At 35.3% G+C, this 14,832-nt stretch overlaps 1 protein-coding gene across 1 annotated transcript; it reads right to left on the reverse strand.

The window, feature by feature from the left end:
- Positions 1–7,072: 7,072 nt before the first annotated feature.
- LOC148302391 (uncharacterized) lies at positions 7,073–8,309 on the reverse strand. Its single transcript, XM_088271690.1, has 2 exons — positions 8,237–8,309; positions 7,073–7,533 (listed from the first exon to the last, which is right to left on the reverse strand). The coding sequence occupies exons 1-2, from the start codon at positions 8,243–8,245 to the stop codon at positions 7,228–7,230; spliced, it is 315 nt and encodes a 104-aa protein (XP_088127816.1). The 5' UTR covers positions 8,246–8,309; the 3' UTR covers positions 7,073–7,227.
- Positions 8,310–14,832: the final 6,523 nt, after the last annotated feature.

A 14,832-nucleotide genomic window follows, 5' to 3' on the forward strand; every position in this document is an offset into this window, starting at 1 on the left:
GGTATGTACATTGCTGCAACCGACCGGAGGAAAAGGAAAAAGGGGGAAGAGGCTTATATCCAGCAGTGGAAGACAGAGGGCTCATGGAGAAGAAGAAGATGACCACATCTGTAGTCAAGAAAGGGCGATTCAGTTGGCTAGGCCGTGTACTTCGCATGCCTCTCGAGAGCCGCCATCAAACTTACCCCTTTTGCGAGTGGACGTCCTGGGCTCGCCTCCCGGGACGTCCACCGCTGACAATCCGTCGGCGGTTCTCGTTTGAACTTCGGGACGCGGCCCTCGGGACGCGGCCCTGATTTGGGAGGTAGCGAGGGAGCTGGCAGCCGACAGAGAAGCCCGGAGGCAGTGTGTGGTTCCGCAAAGGGAGCAGAATGAAAATTACTTTAGATGACTTTTGTTTCAAGTGATTTTGGTCTTTTCAAACTGGTTGTTGATCCGTACTATCGGAATGCTAAAGCTACGATTTTTTTAACGAATGCGAAGTAAAGTAACTCCTGGCCAGGGTATCGGGTATCCTCGATAAATAAGTAAGTAATTAACGACGTTGACAATATTTTAATGTGGGTTAATTTTTTGTACGTACATACAAATACAGGATTTACTTACGATAGATTATTATCGAGATAATCATGTTTTAATAAAACAGGTATCTAAAATATGTAGTTGTTGGATATTTGAGGCCCGTTGAAAAGGTTATTACAAAATGAAGTAAGTACTGGTAGTGACTCGTCGTGTCTAGCCACCGTAGCCCCACCCCGCGGCCGGCCCCCATCCGCCGCCGCCCTGGTAGCCCCCGTAGGCGCCCTGGTACCCCCCGTAGGCGCCCTGGTAGCCCCCGACGCCGGGGTAGCCCCCCTCGCCGTAGTGGCCCCATTGGCCGCCGCCCCACCCGCCGCCCCCCCAGCCCGGGCGGCCGCCCCAGCCACCGCCCCACGTGGTGCCCGCGGCCTGGAGATCTCCCGGCGCCCCTCGCGCCCCCGCGCTCATCAGCGCTACCGCCATCAGCACCTGAAGACAATGTGTCGGGTGAAATAACTTAATTTTTAACATTTTAATAGTGCAACGAAGTAACGTCGATAACACGGGTCGGCAATAATAAATACGATTTTTACTCGGCTGTTGGATTTCGGTACAGTGAATCGAATTAATTAAACCTTTTGTGTATTGTTTTCTTTTATATTTAATATTTTCTTCACACACTTAAATGGTGGATGGGCACCGCGTCGGACCGACGCGGTATTAACTTCTTTGTAAATTTAACTAAGACCGGGTGATCAATGCCACGCTCCTGATCTGAGAGGAGTGAAATACTTGAAGTTGCATACTGTACTTGTACTGTTCAACTTAAACACTGCTAATGTGTACTTCAGGTAGAGAATACGTAGTATTTACGTGTTTTGTATAAATTTCGTACAAAACCTTAAAAACTTTTCTGTATTCCTTCATGTAGTGTACTGAAACACAACAAAGTTTGTTATATTTTATCTCTGGAATCGATAAATCACCCTTGATGGTTAAATTGTATTTTTTTACTGTCTCCTGAAAAGTATTTCCAGATGGAACTGGGAACCCTAAGGATTATGCCAAAGATGTTTGTACACACGCAAGCAAGCAGGTTGTGTTTTTATGCACAATGTTTTATTAGAAAATATTAAGTACCTACTTATACGTATGTATGTATACAAATATTTTTACAGGTTATTGAACGCCTTTGAATACCTAGAAATATTTCTATATTGGACGTAAGATGCTTAGATTTGTTGGTCAATGTTTTAAAAAATCTTAATAATTATTATTGAAAAAATTAATTGTCTACATTGGTGACGTCATAATGCCATATCGAAAATACTCACGTGTTCATCCAATCGATACTGATAATTTGCTTGTAAAAATATTAATCAAGCTATCTTAAAAAAAATTATGGCAAAACACTCCATTCGAGATGGTTTTCCAGTGATAATATTTTTTGTGCAGATCTTCTGACAATGGACTGGCCCAGCGGTCGGCAAACTTATTAACCAAAGAGTCAAATATGCACGTAACTACGATTTGAAAAATTCTTGAGAGTCAAATCTGTTTCCTATTCTAGTACCCACACGTTAATTTTAATTTTAGACCTTTATTAAATTACGGGTACACCCAGTAATACTCGATTTCACACATAATAAGAATTGTTTTCATTGATAAAAAATGTTTTGAAAGTAAGGTATCCATAAGAACACTACTTATTGCGAATAATGTCCTCGCATCTCCATTTAAAGTTTGATCACGTCTGGTTTGTGTCGTTATTTTTAGCACGTTTCCAGGTTCACATCAATAAGATGATTTTCCAGTTTGCTTTTAATACGGTTGAAGATTCAAAAGGATTGTTCCCATGAATATTAGAGTCGAAAAGCCTTGCGCGGATATTTGTGCCGGAGCCGCACTTAAAACGAGGAGTCTCATGCGGCTCCCGAGCCACACTTTGCCGACCTATGGACCAACCGATCCTTCACTCGCCTAACCTAAATGGTACTTTTTTTGTTGTAGGTATATATACCCACGAAAGTACTCGCACGCTTAAGGACGGCGGAGCTCGGAGCCAAGAATCAGTAGAGGCGGAAGGAGCAACTATTTGTATATGCCTACTTACCACCGTAAATGACAACATGGAGAGCGGGAATAGTCCAGAGATATGACCACTTTACGCGTGCAGCTGATAGTTCCGGGAGCGGATGAACTGATGTGTCGCCGAACCCGCCCGCCTTTATAGGCTGCCCGCCCTTCCCGGTCTGGAGTGCCTCCGCTCCCCTCCCCTCCCCGCCCGCCTGGACCGCATCTACATTACTGCACCATCGGCCTTACCTTCGGCTCCAGTGTACTCCAACTGCAGGGCCGCTTTATTGTTTTGAACTGGTAATATATACTTTATACTGGCCACATATAATAATGCCACATCAAATTAATAGTAAAGAGTGAGAATCATTCTCTAGAGAAAAGTATACAAGAGTTCACTATGCTTCCTAAAAAGTAAAATGGTGTGATTCAATGACGTCCTTCTTACTCGGGTATTTGCTTGTATACTCGAATCACGTTCAAAGACTGATTTTTACCATCTTTTAATTATAACAAAATATTTCAAACGCATCCACGACCTAACTGATGACAACAGCTAGAAATTCATTTTCATGTGCTTCCTGTCAATGATCAATGTATTAAGATATGGAAAAAAGAGCAGAGGAAGACCGAGAAAAACATGGCACGATCAGGTATGCCAAATACTTGAAAGTGGTCAGGTTAGGAGTCGTAACAATCGGCGGGTATGTATGAGGCGATTGAAGAGGCGAAGAATGTTTGCAAAGACAGAGTGGTGTGGCGTTCTATTCTCTCTGCCTACCCCTGCGGTGAAGCGGCGTGATGATTAGTTCCATTACATATTTGTTTGAATATTCAATTCTTGTTATATTTTTGGTAACACATTTTAGAGAAAATCTGCCGTATAATTGGATAAAAATGTATCAAATTGTTAGCATGTACGAGAAGGTGAATAAAACAACATAAGTACATGTAACCGTATACTCGGACATGCATTGTTTGAGTTTCACTGAAATTCTTGGTAGAAACACTTCACTACCTCTGGCTTTTACTAACTGTAACTGTTTTTGTAAGAATGTCATGTACCTACCTATTGAGGTAGATGGAGATGAGAATGATTTGTTTTCGATTAGGGTCCATCACGCGCCTCTAAGGTGTGAGACCAATCAAGTATCATATTTTTTTGTGATGTATGTGATGGCCAGCGTAAGTTTACAGGTACTTAATAAATTACCTCTAGAATTCTGAAGCTTATGACATTTAAGCTTATTCTTCTTTGTAGTTTATAGTAACAGCTATAATGTAATAATTTTCGAGATGCCGAGATAAGGCTTTTTCTCGGTACATGTCCCGATATTGCAAAAAGTTCGCTTCGTCTGTCAGATTTATTTATTAAGGTTTGCTGTCATCACTGCTTTCGTTTCCTAACGACTTTGCAATCCATAATTAACATCCGAGTCAACTTAATCCAAAATAAACAAATCCAAATTAACAATCCATAATTTTGTTCGTACGAAATTGCGGATTGGTTTCCCTTTTTGGCTTCTCGCTACAACAGTTTGTCAATCGGTTTTGTCAGTCGTGTCATGTTTGCCCTATCCGCCAGTTACGCCGTGTCGAGGGTTGTCCTCTGCTTCCTCCACCCGCACTCTGCGCGGAGCAGAGTCCCATTGCGGCCTGCCGCATGCCGGGACAAAGGATGTCCGGTGTCTACTCCTGCAATAGGACGCGCCAGAGTGGACAGTAGATAGGAATTACGTACTCCATCGGGTTGCGGAGAAGGTGGTGAGTTAATGGCCTCGTATAGTTTTTAAACAAAAGACAGATCTCGGTCGTGTGAGTATTTTGAAATGGTACTTCGGCTTGGACGATTAGTGTCTATCTTTTATATATATATATATATATATATATATATATATATATATATATATATATATATATATATATATATATAAAAGATAGACACTAATCGTCCAAGCCGAAGTACCATTTCAAAATACTCACACAACCGAGATCTGTCTTTTGTTATATATATATATATATATATATATATATATATATATATATATATATATATATATATATATATATATATATATATATATATATATATATATATATATATATATATATATATATATATATATATATATATATATATATATATATATATATATATATATATATATATATATATATATATATATATATATATATATATATATATATATATATATATATATATATATATATATATATATATATATATATATATATATATATATATATATATATATATATATATATATATATATATATATATATATATATATATATATATATATATATATATATATATATATATATATATATATATATATATATATATATATATATATATATATATATATATATATATATATATATATATATATATATATATATATATATATATATATATATATATATATATATATATATATATATATATATATATATATATATATATATATATATATACATATATATATATACATATATATATATATGTATATAAATATATGTATATATATATGTATATATATATATATATATATATATATATATTATATATATATATATATATATATATATATATATATATATATATATATATATATATATATATATATATATATATATATATATATTATATAAATTGTGTATGTGTATGTACTTTCAAATTTACCATACGTATAATATACGTCAGTAGATTGACATCCAAATGGGTACTCTGTGTTGTCTCCCCGGGAACAGGTTCTTCTGGTAATAAGTGCTAGAAGAACGTGACGTTGAATCATGTGATATTTATATCGAATCTACCTGGTAAAATATTAACGAAATTGTAAAAAAATAACTTGTATAATAAGTGCTGTGTTAAAATCAGCAAGTCCAAACGTACATATTTATATTATATTATTAGCAATAATTAAGTGTGAGCAATTTGATACGATAAATCAGGCCTCAAGTGGGAATAAAATATTCGTTATGTACTACTTACCTCATATCCTATTCAACACGTTCAACGGTCAGTCGTTAATACCCTTTGGTTACCAGAAATACGCGATTTAAACATAAATACTTCAAAAGTAAAATGTGTTCGATAACTTATAAACACTCTGTGCCATTGTTTTATCTTTGCCGTAACGAAAATATCTAAATAAAAGAAATAGTGTAAAGGTAGGTACCTACGGGTAATTTACCTTTTTTATCATTTGTTTATCTCAGCTATACACAACTTATTTTTCGCGAAACTAAATTGGTTTAAGATGCTTTATTTTTCTCGTTTCCCTTTAAGTATTTTTGTAACATTAATTTTGGTAATTCTAAAACTGTAAGAAATAAAATAAACATGTCATTAAAATTTTTGATTCATAACTTATTAAAAAGACAGTATGAATCGAAAATTTTTACACCACCCTGAAGGAATCGCTAACTTACTATCCAAAATGTATCTGATACTTTTATAAATCATGACGTCAGATCCGACGGATCCGGTATTTCTCGCTAGAGTACCGAAAGACGATATATCGGATTTTAGTAACCAAAGGGTTAAGGCAGATCTTCTGAAATGCTATCATCCAGTACCACTAGACGGAGTTACGTTAAATATGTATGGTACATACTCCTTCTACTCGTCCCTCGAACTCTTCTCCTTAATCACCAATCACCGGCGTAACCCAGAGGCCTTAAGGATAAGAATATATTATGGTAACATTGGGGCGGTCGATGACCTTCATCAGTCCCAGCTTCATGTTGTAGATCATCTATGGATGGGAAATGGAATGCTGTTGTACTTCTGTAGACTCGTGTTAGCTAATCTCTACGAGCGGCGATACGATTATTTTAGAGGTAGCGCATACAAATTGAATGTTACCATAATATTTACATATTTATATATATTTACTTCTTCCGACCTTTGTCGCATTCATTCTATTGAATAGAAGCAGTGTTATCTCGGTTAATATGCCATACATACGAAGGGTGATCTGCTCTGCGCTTCAGGTACTTGTCCAAAGTAATATTAGATAAATTTTAGAGTGAAAAGTTACTAATATTTCTTTTGACTCTCCTAGGAATCTCACCGGGACCTCCGGCGCAGAAATCTAACGCGCGTACCATTGCGTTATGGAGGCGGACAAGCCGCGAAGTGGTCGATCGCGCGAGAGGCAGAAGATCGAGGCATTGGACAGGCGGAAGTCACCATAAGATACATAAGACGCACATATCTACATGGGAGGTAATAGTCTTAAATTATTCTATAATAATTAAGAAACGGAAGTATAAAAGTCTTACATTAAAAATCAGATTATTCACTCATTGTCAAAAATATATTATGATTGTACACTTTTTTGAACGGTGTCTCTAAACTTTCAACGTATGCTAGGTAACAAATATATTATGAGTAAATTACAAAAACAATTGTGTATAAGAGTCTGGACTAAAAAAAAACACAACGTTTGATGAGAAAAAGAGTATTTATTTGTGAAAGCTCACACGTATGGCCTGTAGTAAATAATATGAATCACTTAACGAAACGTATCGGTTAATACTGTATTGTAGTCTTATAAAATTGAATTGGTCAGGAACACGCGGAATGAGGTGAATTGGAGTTTAACCGAAATGTCCATGGCCGTGATGTCCTCCTCCGAATCCGCCGAATCCGCCGATCGCTCCGAATCCTCCGATGCCTCCGAAGCCGCCTCCGAAGCCGCCTCCGTGGCCGCCTCCGAAGCCGCCGTGATGGCCGCCCCCGAAGCCGCCGTGGTGGCCGCCCCCGTAGCCCCCGTAGCCGCCCCCGTAGCCGCCCCCGTGATGAGCGGTCTCGGCGGCCTCCAGGTCGGCGGCGGGAGCGGCGGCGGGAGCGGGCAGCGCCGCGGCGCACAGCACCAGCGCGGCGAGGGCAGTCGCGACGAGCATCTGTAATTAGCCTCGGTTAGTATGTCCTTTATAATACATATATCCAGCGCACCCGACACCCGACTCCCGACACCCGACACCTGACTAGGCCTAATAGAAACACTAACGTATACCGAAACTCGTCCGTACTAAACTACCTACGACCGCAGGACTGATCACCCTGCCTTCGTACGATTAACGATCAAGTTAACGTCGCTTCGTATTATCGTATTATCCAACCAACTCCAACAAATATTATCAGGAATTGCAATCGCAACTCCAGTTTGTCAGTCTCCGTCGGTCCGGGTCTCAACTACGCCGTGACGCCTGCAACTTGGAATATCCAACGTTTAATTTAACACATCTCCCTTATTTACTTATGTACATAGTAAATAGGTACTTACATGAGTGACTATAGAAGTGAAAGCGGTGTCGAGGTTTGCGACTGTTATTTTTTATAACTTATATGTAAATAGAATACCTTGTTTGTAATCAATGAGTTAACGAATAAAGAAATATAAGTTTTTCCAAATACTTACATATGTATATAGTAGAATGGAAATAATGCTGTTGAAATTATATGATATTTACAAAGTTACTCGTACCTACGAAGTATACATATATGCGTATGAACTCGCATGTGTGATGGGACGTCATCGGGGGAGCTCGGTATTATTGCTATACTCGTATTGTTTACATGTTACTGCGTTCGGTTGGTACTCACCATTTTCATCTTGGCGGAATGAGTAGAACTTCTCTTGCGGTAGAACTAGACTTGTCGTCGTCCACTGAGTAGTGCCAGGGTGGAGAACTGCACGAACCTTTTATAGCCAAATTGATTACATTACATTGTTTGGGTCCATACATATACATACATACCTGCAGGATAACCAGTTGTTTTACGTATGAGTAATGAGACAACCGATACACCTTCTCTGTTATTATTGTACTCATTTCTCACGATCGTTTCCATTGATTTTTTTTATTCCGAGCACTTTTTTATGCAAACGAATACACACTCGTACGTAGGTATAGGTATATCGAATATATATCTACGAGTTTGTAATACGATGGGTAGTTAGTTAGTTACCTTAAACAGATACACGTATATATATATATATACCCACAAAAAAAAAACATTTTCTGATTTAATCTTTACTTCCTTATTATTTATCCTGCTTAGCAGTAAACCAATTATTGTTTACTTCATTTTTTTACATTAAATAATGCGTCACAAGTTTTCCAAGAAAATAAGAAAAAAACAAATTTTAGTATGTTTATACTTAGTCATGACCATTATAGGTACCTACGGTACATATTAAGTACGCTTTTGAAGATATTCAGAATCGTATTACTAGTATTTTCTAAATAAAATGGTGATGGCGCGCCAGCCCATCAGTATATCTCTAGCAAGTACACGAGTATTTATCTCTAGTAAAAGGTAGAAATAAACAGGACACGTTTATTTCCCAACTGATTTCAAATAACACACCGTTTCGTGGAAAATAGTAATAACGTACAAGTTTATTTAGGAAAAAGGGTATTTTGATTTTTCAGAAAATATAAGTCGCGTAGGGTTGTGGTCCTGTGGTGAGTGTCGCAGACTCTTGAGTCAGAGTTCTCGGTTCGAACCCACTCCACCACAATTTGAAACCTATTTTTAATAATGAGCTGCTTAGGCTCACAGAAATAGTATGAAATTGAAGTATGTTTGCAAATGATAAAATCACAAAAACATTTCTTTTTTTCAAAAAATTTTTTTTTAACAATCTTCACAAAAAGTTTTATTATTTATAAAATAAAATACTTGGTGTAGGCCATGTGATCTGTTTTTATGAGGGATTAGCTTCCTGCGATGTTGCTTTCCAGATATCTCTTGTCTCGTACTCTTGCCAGATATGCTCCTTAGAGTCTTCATATTTGACACTCTTAGCGCGTTTGTTGTTAGTGCGGTGTCCGCCCTGCATTCGATTTCATATGTCACGATGTAATTTTATATACGTATTTAATTTTACACGTGGTTTATATACTTACTTATAAATTAAATTAAATAAAACCTCTCATACGTATTAGAAAAATCGATTACATTTCGAAATTATTATCTCTCTAGGCTAGCTTAAATAAAATACCCGCATTTATCAATGACCAAATTTTCATTATTTTCGTTACATAATTTCTCTACATTAAAAGTTGTGTTCGGATTATATTAAAAATATTGTTTTCTATCAGACTCATCTGCGAATACGCAGATGAGTCTGATAGACGTACAATAGTACGTACCACATTATTTTGGTTAGGATTACTAATAATATCACATCATAGTATAGACAGATATAGTGCTCATACAACGTCATAAATAATAAACATGATTTGAGTATGATAGGATTATAAATGTGTTTTCGTAAAAAAACGTAAACCCCAATGAATTTGCCACGTTATTATTATCTACAAAGAAGAATGATTATTCTCCAATGATCCGTAGGTATGGATCGATCTCGTTAGAATATCATGCATGTATCCGCGTCAGTGTAGTTTTTACGAGAGCACTTACTATACGAGTCGGACGTCACGCAGTGGTCCGAAATTCGGGTTTCATATTCTGTTAAATAAGATTAATAGAAATTGTAAATCATTAAACTATACATTACATCATTGAAACATTATGCTTTAAGTTGTGGACATTCGTGGTGTGATTGTTAGTGTATTTGGATATTGCGCATGAAGCCCCGAGTTCGATTCTCAGCGATTTTATTCACTGTACATAATATTTATCAATGGCTAAACTGCGCAAAACTGATCACCTCGTTATCGTGTAATTAATATGTAATCGAATTAATATTGCATCAATAAATTGTAGTGCCGTATGCACCATTGAGAGCGGATAAGACCCTGAATGAAATAATCTTAATTATAAAAATAACCATAATGAATAAGTTTTGTGTTTTTTTAATAAGTATGCATAATTTTATACTGTGAAGAAACATAAACCTACCCTGAAAATACATTATAATTTATCCTAATTAATTAACTCCAATATTAAGATAATTTTATACAAAGGTTTTTTGGTTGTTTCAAATAACCGGTATTGTATTGTTAGTATGCATATATATTTGAATTTTGTAAATATATGTATGTGTTATTTAAAAAAATGGAAGTAAATGTAGGATATCTTCCAATCAATACCTATGCATATCGAGCCATAGCACCCTACACTTCGAGCTTGACGTTATGTAGATAAGTACCTATCTATATACTAGTTGTCTAATAAATTTGACAAAACTAATCAAAACAATCGTCATGCTTTACTAAACACGTTTTATGTATAGTCACCCATATTATAGAGCAGATACAAAAAATATAGGATTTTATTTATTTGGTATGTATTTAGTATGTCATTTTTAGGCTTCAAAATATGTACCTGTATAATATTGTTATTTTTAATCGGTATTTCTTTATTTTTTTTATGATATTAATGGGTATTAGACATGCTTCAGTAAAATAAAAGAAAATCTCGCTAAAATTCACTTGCACGGTAAAAGGTTAATAATGCTCTTCTATGTTTTGCTGTAAATAAAACGTATGTATGTTTTTTGTATTGACTTTAATAAATAACACACTAGATAGTAGGTACCTATAGAATTAATCACGAACCATATTTTACTATCCTACGTAAAATTAAGTTTGTACACCAATAAAAATATGCAATTATTTATACGATGTACAAGTACAAACCAAAATCAATTTAAAAAACAAAAAACAAACCTATACTTATTTATCTGATAAGATAGCTATATAGATTTATTTTATTAAATAAAATACAGTTCCACCAAGAAAAGACAGTACAGAACTTAAATCTATTGTAAATAAAAATCTCTTAAATCTCTAGAAACATCAAAATACGTCATTTAATAAAATAATTTAATCGCATATTTTTAAGAGGGAACTTGATTTTTTTTATATGTATCACAAAAATATAAAAACATTGACCAACGCTCAAAGTATTCAATGGTTATTTTTTTAAATAAAAGATAATTTCATCAATAACAAAAAAACAAATCTTCCCTGGGTTATCAAAAGAAAAAAATCAGCACATGTTATATTTTTGCATTAACTTTTTTTGGAAGTGATACGTCGATTTTTGACATTCTGTGGGTATAACTCTATATATTTCATTGTTTACTAATTGAACGAATGTGTCAATATCATTGCTATCTAAAATTTTAATTAAATCTACATGTCCCTGGTGCTTTTCGTCTCCTGATTTTCTAATTGGATTAATAACTCCAGAAACATTTGTTTGTTTTTTGTTTCTTTTTGTCATATTTTGAAAATTGGCGGGTCTCTAAATATTTATTTTATGTACTTCACCAATGATTTCATTCGATCTAATTATTTGGTTTTTTCATTATAACATATCGTCGCTTAAGAGCAACAGCATTCCAAATGACAAAATCAAAACATCGAGTCACCAATCTAAAACTTTTGAATAGGAAACTTTGAATAACATTCTTAGTTAGGAATAATTTATTACAATTGCTATAAAATTGATTAGGTATATTTTCCCTTGCTCATTTAGTAAGTTTATTTATGTAAACAGAAAAATGTTAGTGTATTCAATATGAACGATTTTAATTATTTCTGTTCAATCCTATTCCATATTTTTTTACAAACATATTTAATTACAGATGAAAGGGTATTTTCCAGAACAATTCGCTATCAAAGTGGTTCTGCGAAAATGTGCAGATATTATTATTACAGTTCTAAGGCAAAGATATGTTTATTTGCACTTTCTTGTTTAGCGTCACCGATCATTTTATTATACTGCGGTAATTTGTATTCCATTTATTTGTCAGTTTTCTGTATAGCTGAAGAAAATGTCATAATTATTATAAATAAAATAGCTACATATTATGTTGAATGTAAATTATTTTGTTTCGGTTGGTTGGAAGAAATTGCTTCTTGGCAAAAAACTGAACAATTACTCGAATGTGTTTTTTCATAATGAAATTTAATTCTATAAGTACATACAAAGAAAACAAATCATACCTCATTATTTTTTATACAAATTATTTATTTGAAAACGCCTCGACTGGAGTCAGTAAAAATTTAAAGTCTACCAAAATCGATAATTTTATACTAGATACTTCTTATAAGGATCTTACTTGACGACGTCATTGATATATTAATTTACGAGTATGTTGTTATTTCGTGGCTAGGATTCCTGATTCGATTATTGTTTTCCTAAATTAACATTTAAGACCACAAAACTAATTTATAGGCATTATAAGTCCGTCCTGTTGTGACTTTCGTCAACATTATACGATGTTCACACTTACACGACTCACCGGTCGTTATCCACATAAACTTCCCGCGTTCCAATACTAACCCGACAATATGATCTATCCAAAACCGATTATTATTTAGTAAAATAACATACATCACGGCAGATAGTGCCCGAGTCTGCGTCGAGATAATTACGGAGCAAAAAACGTAGATAATGTTAAACATCGCTCGTCTTATTCGTGGCGGTTGACCTTCATCAGGATTAGTATAAAGTCGTCTGTTAATGGAAGTCTCTTTTATACTCCACACACCGGCGGAGTTAACTCGCTCTCGGCCATAAGGAGTATGCATACAGAACCGGCTGAACTAGGCGGTTAGGAGTTTCCGAATGCCTCTCAATAATTAGCATTTTCGGCGCAATGTCGCCCTCTACCGCTAGCGCTCCCGGCCTCTGGCCGCTGGTCGCTGACTGCCGGCGCGCCGACCTAACACCGCCAAGGCGAGGCGGGTGATGGACCTACGCACGCCCGCTCATGACGGCCCGGGAATCCCGATACTAAAACGACGACCTTCCGACACGCGACCGGTCACGAAGAATCCTAGCTGCTAACCACATTGTTGACAAGGTTTATATCATAAATTGTATGTATTTTTTGAATCACAAGTGTGTTTCCATCAATTGTTGTCGGTTTTCATACCTCAAAGGACTCGCACTATCTCCTCGGATAGAAAATGAACTTCCAGTACAGTTTTATTTTTTATAGGGTTTCGTCGTTCGTAGAATCCCATTAACAAAAACGAACCTCTTTTGTCTAACAAATTCATCTCTCGTCTTCAACTTTGGTTTGTTCTTGGCTCGGACCAAAGATGGTGGAGAAAAAATAAAGAAATAAAGTAGGTAACAAACTATTTTCGATATGCATTTTAATACATGCAGTTTCTTATCTCTGTCCCATAAGCTTATTTTCCGTTTGCGCGTTCGATAGAAGGCCCAAACAATGTCTTTCAACCAGAGACTAGTGACGATGTTTACCCTCAAACTTACGGATGTGTATAGACAAATCGATAGTCGCCTCCACCTTGACTAGTCGCGATCCCACACACACACACACACACACACGGTCACACGATAATTCATATTAAAAATAAATCCTTGTAACTCGAATTAAAGTAACTAAAGATTTTTTATCCGAATTCCAATATTATCCCATACCGCTTTGCTATTAAAACAAAATACTAGATATCCATATGCATACATTAATAACTTGTCTTTAAAAACGTTTTCATCGAGACAAAGAATATTATTCATAAAACTGGTATCTCTGCGTATTTATTTTTATCGTCATAAATAGACTCTATTAAGGTAAAAATAAGATTGTCATAGAATATTATTTAGTAAATAAAATAAAAAATATTAAATAATGGACCATTTTCACTCGGGTGAACGATCGAATCTAATATACTCTACGTATAAAGGATATTTTAAGACTATTTGTATTTGTAACAGCCTGTACTAATTTTATTAACTGTTAATAATTTCATTAATTATGATAATTTGAAAAATAACCTTTCTCGACAAGAAGATGCGCTGTTATTTGTTGGTTGGCAAAATATATTATTGTTGCCTACTTCTCTTACTCCCCCCCACCTCCCTCTCTCTACCATGCGTAATCCTTGCAATGACAGTGATACATAAATACGGGAAGGCACAGCGTAATCTAGTTTTTCTCCATTATTTTAAGTATTTCTTAACGGTCCTTAAGGTCCAAATCCTGGATTATAATCACACACATGAGAAACGCCAGAAAATACCATTTTCATTTTTATTATTTAAGCTTATAATTTGACCAGATAATTTATTTACAACATTTTGAGTGTGTCCAAATACTTGTTCACAAAATCTGGATTATCTCCAATTACAGGAGTTATTTTCATATTATTTTTTGACATCTCATCAAAGATGAAGAAGAATATGGAAGTCTGGGCATTTACGGGGCTGACATTTACGGTCGTCATATATGTGATTATAATCCAGGA

This window comes from Brachycentrus maculatus, unplaced genomic scaffold (genome assembly GCF_059751285.1).
Source record: "Brachycentrus maculatus isolate JH-2025_06_01 unplaced genomic scaffold, ASM5975128v1 h1tg000457l, whole genome shotgun sequence".
Lineage (NCBI taxonomy): Eukaryota > Metazoa > Arthropoda > Insecta > Trichoptera > Brachycentridae > Brachycentrus > Brachycentrus maculatus.